General features: G+C 55.1%; 1 protein-coding gene across 2 annotated transcripts in view; it reads left to right on the forward strand.

Annotated features, from left to right (window-relative positions):
• Cacnb1 (calcium voltage-gated channel auxiliary subunit beta 1) overlaps window positions 1-4,652 on the forward strand; it is a 22,780-nt gene extending 18,128 nt beyond the window's left edge. For both annotated transcript variants that reach the window (XM_026789855.1, XM_005368301.2), the window contains exons 12-14: window positions 458-553; window positions 941-1,126; window positions 2,840-4,652. In XM_026789855.1, the coding sequence (XP_026645656.1) occupies window positions 458-553; window positions 941-1,126; window positions 2,840-3,301 (744 nt within the window). In that variant the 3' untranslated portion in view covers window positions 3,302-4,652. The remainder of the gene's footprint in view (window positions 1-457; window positions 554-940; window positions 1,127-2,839) is intronic.
• Window positions 4,653-6,379: the final 1,727 nt, after the last annotated feature.

Below are 6,379 nucleotides of genomic sequence, written 5' to 3' on the forward strand. Positions count from 1 at the left end.
TGTAGACAGGTGTGTGTATGTGAGTGTGTGTGTATAACCTGTAGACAGGTGTGTGTATGTGAGTGTGTGTGTATAACCTGTAGACAGGTGTGTGTGTGTGTGTATAACCTGTAGACAGGTGTGTGTGTATGAGAGTATGTGTGCATGTGAGTGTGTATGAAAGTGAGTGTGTATATGAGTGTGCATGTATGTGTGTGTGTGAGTGAGTGAGTGTATTTGTGTGTGTGAGAGAGTGAGTGTGTGTGTGTGTCTGTGTCTTGCCTGTAGCCTTGAGCCTGAGCCTTGTGTGGTGGACATAGAGCTTGTGAGATCATTCTGGCAGAGGTGCTCAGGGCAGAGAATCATGGAACATTCCACTGATCTGACTCCAATTTCCCACTGGCTCCAACCAGAATCTGCCTTTTAGACTTGGTTCATTGCCTGTGTCCTTCTAGGTCCCTCTCTTTTCCCCAACCAGGTACTGCAAAGGCTCATCAAATCCCGAGGGAAGTCTCAATCCAAACACCTCAACGTCCAAATAGCAGCCTCGGAGAAGCTGGCCCAGTGTCCCCCCGTGAGTGCTCAGACTGGGGGTGGGATGGGGTGTGCATTTGGGTTCTCCTCTTTCCTTCAGCCTGCATGGAAGACAGCTCCTGGGATGGGTCTTTGGGTTTAGACTGGTCCTTGGATAAAGAGGGTTGGCTGGTGGGCAAATGGCTCAAACACTCCTTAGTACGGAGCCAAGCCGTGTTTTCCTCATTCCTGGAATTCGAGGGAGTTTGGGCTGAAATCTGCAGTTCCGTCCTTTGTAGGACTGAGTGTCCTTTCCTTGCGCCACTCCAGAGGCCTTTTAACCTTGTCCTTCAACCCCTTGACTCCACCCACTGCACCCAGGCCACACCTTCAACCCTTGGATACGCCCCCGCTCATCCCAGCCCCGCCCCTAACCCCACCTCCACAGGAAATGTTTGACATAATACTGGACGAGAACCAATTGGAAGATGCCTGCGAGCACCTGGCCGAGTACTTGGAAGCCTACTGGAAGGCCACACACCCGCCCAGCAGCACGCCACCCAATCCGCTGCTGAATCGCACCATGGCTACCGCAGCTCTGGCTGCCAGCCCTGCCCCCGTCTCCAACCTCCAGGTACAGGTGCTCACCTCGCTCAGGAGAAATCTCAGCTTCTGGGGCGGGCTGGAGGCCTCACCGCAGGGAGGCGACGCGGTGGCCCAGCCGCAGGAGCACGCCATGTAGCCGGTGTCTCTCCGGTCTTCCCTCCCACCCTGGAGCGCAGGGAACATGGGGAAGGAAGGGAAGAGTTTTATTTTGTAAAAAACGTGGTGAGCGGCAGCCTCTGGTGTCTGTGGTTTTTGGTGGGACTGGGGACTGGCTGGTGCTGCCTCCCTGGAACTGGTCCCTTAGGACTGCATCTGCTGCCTGTTGGATCTGAGACCTGATGGGAACCCTTATAAGTCCAGGAACTAGGAAGAAAATCTGAGGAAGACCAATAGGCTTGTTTACTGGACTCGACATTCTTGTCTTTTTTGTTGGTGGTGGTTTTTGAAAACAATTTCATTCTGGCAGTAGCTGGCCTGAATTTCCCAGTGTTCCAGACTTGAGGCAATCCTCCTGCTTCAGCCTCCTGGGTGCTGGAATTACAAGCTAGCACTACAGCTCCCAGCACTTTAGATCTAACGGAGTCCAGAGAACTTACCCCTCCCCAGCATCCTCAGTCCTGCAGCATCTATGTGCAAAGCTGGGCCTCCCGCCGTCTCCCAGGGAACAGAGTCTAGGAAAGGCTCTCCTCCCACGGAGCCACAGCCCATCTCTTGCCCACACCATTAAATGTATGGTCTGGATTAGAGCCAGAACACCATGAAGTCATTCCAGACTGCTGCATCTCAAGTGCTTTTTCAGCAACAGAGCCCACTTGTTCAGTGAAGCTGAGCCATCCTGGATCTTCTCCTGGCGAGCTGGGGTCCTGGTGGGCCTGGTGGGCCTGGCGGGCCTGGCGGGCCTGGCCTCCCTTCCCTGCCTCAGGGACCTCAGAAGCACTTTGCTCTCCCCACTCTGCCATAGAGCAGCTCCAGGAAGCAGTTTGGAAACGTGGTGCTGCAGTCTGTTTCCCATCACGCTCTACCCAGGAAGCGGTGGCTGCAGAGAGGGGATCATTTGCTTAGCCTCACAGCTCGAGATGGCAGGAGCTGTCACCACTGGTGACAGGGCATTGGGCTGTGGATGGGGAGATGGGGGTGGAGACGTGGAATCATTAGCTGTTTTTAATAGGCTGCTCTGAGTCCGCTGTAGGGGGCAGGAGAGGAATCCCATCAGCCTTGGAGACTCGTTTATGTGAGAAATGGCAGAAGTGTGGGGTTCTGGAAGCCTGTGACTGAGGTCTAGTGTGGGCAGAGGAAGCTGGGGTCAGTGCGTTGGAGCTGACATCTCAGTGTATTTAAAAAATTGGAGGATTGACTAACCCAAGTAACTGCTAATGAGTGGCAATACTAATGAGCTGTTAACGATGATTAACCCAGGAAAGCATTAATAACATGCTCTGAGGAACCGGTGACTAATTATTCAGGGCTCCTTAACCATGGTTACCAGGAGAGTTCATGATCAGATGAAGTTGGGTGTCCTCGGGCTGTTAGAGGAGCAGATGGTCTGAGCAAATGTCCTGTGGCCTGCCCTCAGGCTGAGCTCTAGAGCCAACCGCCCTGGTCCTGGGTGCCCCTCCCCTAGAGCCAGCGCCTCCAGGAGCCAGGCTGGTGTCTTGGCACCATCACTAACCTGCCTTGCTTTGTTGTGTTTTTCTCATCCCTGCCTGTTCTGCATGGTGCGTGCCGTCTGTCTGCTAACCAGGGACCCTACCTTGCTTCCGGGGACCAACCGCTGGACCGGGCCACTGGGGAGCACGCCAGCGTGCACGAGTACCCCGGGGAGCTGGGCCAGCCCCCGGGCCATTACCCCAGCAACCACCCACCTGGCCGGGCAGGCACCCTGCGGGCACTGTCCCGCCAGGACACGTTTGATGCTGACACCCCCGGCAGCCGAAACTCTGCCTACACGGAGCCGGGAGACTCGTGTGTGGACATGGAGACGGACCCCTCAGAGGGCCCAGGCCCCGGAGACCCTGCAGGGGGAGGCACACCACCAGCCCGGCAGGGTTCCTGGGAAGAGGAGGAAGACTATGAGGAGGAGATGACCGACAACCGGAACCGGGGCCGGAATAAGGCCCGCTACTGTGCGGAGGGTGGTGGGCCGGTTCTGGGGCGCAATAAGAATGAGCTGGAGGGTTGGGGACAAGGCGTCTACATCCGCTGAGAGGCAGGGGCAGCGTTGGGAGAGGAAAGGCTCTGAGCCCGGGGAAGGGAGAGAAGAGGGGCGCACCACCCTAGATGTATCTTGCCTCTAGGGGGCGCTGTGTCCCTCATTTTCAGATGCCTTTGGTGGTTATCATCCCAACTCCTGGGAGGCCCTAAACCCCCAGCTGTAGGTCCTTCCCTAACTGCTGTGGGTGGATGGGGGAATACCTATTTTCCGAAGTGCCCCCTTTCCCCATCTTAGGGGGCTCTCTCCCTCCCAGAGAAAAGGTGCACTTCCTTAACTCTTTCTACTCGGGGCTGTAAGTGAAGGTCCTACAAGGGGTGGGGGTGGGGCTTCTTTTAACAACATAGGGGTATTTGGGAAAGGTTGGGTGCTTTTCCTGAAGAGAGAGGCTGCTGAATCTCCCCCAAAATCCAGACCCAGGGTCCTCCACCATGTCCATCCCATAACCTGGTTTCCTAGCAGCATCCTCTGGTGGGTGAGAGACACAGCTTGGAAACCCGCGTGGAGCTTGCCTTGGGGAGCAGGGACCGGTGGAAGCTGACAGTCGTGCACTCTGCCCTCCATGGTCATGGCAGGAGCCCAGGGCCTAGAACCTTGAGGAATGAGCAAATCAAGATGCTGCCCTCCCACCCCCATATCCCAGCCCTTGCCTCCCCCAGGAATGAGCTTTGTCTACAGCATCCCCTGCCTGCTGCCATCGGAAGAGAGGGGCCCTCTGCATCTGAGCCCCACATCTCCGTGCCACCTGGGTGTGGAGACCATGAATATTTTGGTCCACCTCATTCTAAACCAAAAAAACTGCTCCTTCACCCTGAGGCCCCAGGGGAGAGGCTCTGTGGATTGGTGCCCAAGAGGTGACCATCTTCCAGGAGCTGCCTGAGAACCTTGGGTCTCCCTTAGGGGCCTTGGTTGCTGCTGCTTCTCTGTATTTGCCTCTTGTGGTCCTGTCCTTTCCCAGTGTCCACTTTTCCCTAGGAGGTCCTGGTAGCCCCTCTCCCTTGGGGTACCACTTAGCCTCAGCATCCCTATAGTCCAGCAGCCCCACCCCTCCCCAGCATCACAGCTGGTCCAGAGAGAGCCGATTGTGCCAACGAGGACTGGGCCCTGCCCATCTGCCCACCTCAGGGATGGGCACCTCACGCCTGTCTCGCCACCTGTGCCAATGTCGTCCCACCCCTCCACCTGGGGGCGGGGTGCAGCTTCCACTTACAGGTTAGAAGATACCACTGCCCAACCTTTCGCTCCTTGTCTTGTCCTGTGCCCGTCTGTCTGTCTATTTGTCTGTACTCCTCTAGGAGAGATATTTTGCCACATATAAAACCGCAGTCCTGTCCTTTGCGGCCACCTCCTGAGCCTGTTTCTTTGTTGCCACCACACGTAATCAGCTTTGCAGCCTCACCGGCTCTCGGTAGTGGGAGCTGAGAACCTGAGGGGACGCGAAGGAGGAGCAAGAAAGCTGTGCCCGGGATTGGGCCAGAAGAGAGCTAGTATTCCTTTTGCTGGTTCTGAATTGTCTGCAAGGGTCCTTGTTCAGCCACAAGCTTACATCTTACCCGTAGAGGTGGGTGGGGGTGATGCTAATTGGTGTGTGGCTCAGTGGGTGGACGCCAGACCCCCTGGTTCACATCTTAAAGACACATGCGCTTTTTCTTTTCTTTCTTTTTCCCTTTCTTCTTTGACTTCCAGTGCCCTAGTAACCCACCTCACGCAGGAAGGGGTGACCTTCAGTTCCTCTGGGATTTTTTTTTCCCTACTGGAACTAACAGGTTTGTCTGCCTTGCTTTTGAGTGCCAAGTTTAAAGGCATGTGTCGTCATGCCCTCGGCAACCAGTTTTTGGGTTTTGTATCCCCGCACCCTCCACCCCTCAGACAGGGTCTCACACTGTAGACAAGGCTCACTTGGAGTTCAAGTTGGCCTGGAATTACTTCAGCTTCCCCAGATGCTGGAATCACAGGTGTGTGTGAGCCACCATGCCAGAATATTTTATTTATTTTGTGACAGAGCTTGCTATGGAACCCACACTGACCAGGAATTCAAGTAGTTGAGGGGGGACTCACAGTAACTCTCCTGTCTCAGCCTCCTGAATGCTGGGATCACAGGGTTACACAAGTGCCACCATGTGGGTCCTGAGAACCAGCTTCAGAGCTGGGAAGGCTATCTGCTTCTATGAAGAGGAGGTAGTGACCAGCCCCTGAGATGTGAGGAGAACACAAGCAGGTGGCGGCCCTCCACCATCGCCAGCTGGCAGGACGTGGGCTGTCACCCATATCCTGCCTCACACAGCACCTGCGAGCTTCTCCACCCTGCCAAGTCCAGTCTCTGACGTGATGGCTCTAGAGGACTTGAATGTCTGGGTCCTCCACCTAAGTGCTTCTGCCCAGAGTGCTCAAGTGTGCAGAATGACAGCAGACCCCTGATGTTCCAGCAGATCACAGGGACAGGAACGGGGCAGGCCACTGCCAGAGTCCCTGGGGAATTTGTAGTAGAGTTGCTGAGAACCTTGCGCTCCCCTCTCCCCCACCTTCTCATTACCTGTCTAATTGTTCACTGCTGTGTTTAGCTATGGAACCAGCAGTTATTAAAGACCTCCTACATGGCGGGTACAGATCAAAATGGCAACCACAGACAGCACCCTGAGTTTCTTGCTGTGGGGAACATTTAGTTCTAGGAGTACCATTTACTTAGCTGGGGAGGTCAGAGAAGGTTTGAAATCTGGGAACAGGTTAGCTTAGCTTAGACAGAGAAGTGGGAGGAAATTCTTAATGCAGAGGAAGAGGGGACATGCATGACTTGCTAGTGGCACCTGATTAACAAAGTGTGGTGGCAGCTGGTGGCCAGAGGGGGCCTGGCAGGAGCAAGTCACAGTAGGCCTTATGTTCTGCTAAGGTATCTGAGTTTTGTTCTGAAGCTAATGCAAAAATTGAAGGAGTGTAAGTGGCTATGGCAAGACAGGGGTGCAGTGTGCATCCCATAGCTTTCCCTGCAGACAGTACGGAGCCCATAGCCTTCCCTGCAGACAGTACGGAGCCCATAGCCTTCCCTGCAGACAGTACGGAGCCCATGCCTTCCCT

This window comes from Microtus ochrogaster, unplaced genomic scaffold (assembly GCF_000317375.1).
Source record: "Microtus ochrogaster isolate Prairie Vole_2 unplaced genomic scaffold, MicOch1.0 UNK31, whole genome shotgun sequence".
Taxonomy (NCBI): domain Eukaryota; kingdom Metazoa; phylum Chordata; class Mammalia; order Rodentia; family Cricetidae; genus Microtus; species Microtus ochrogaster.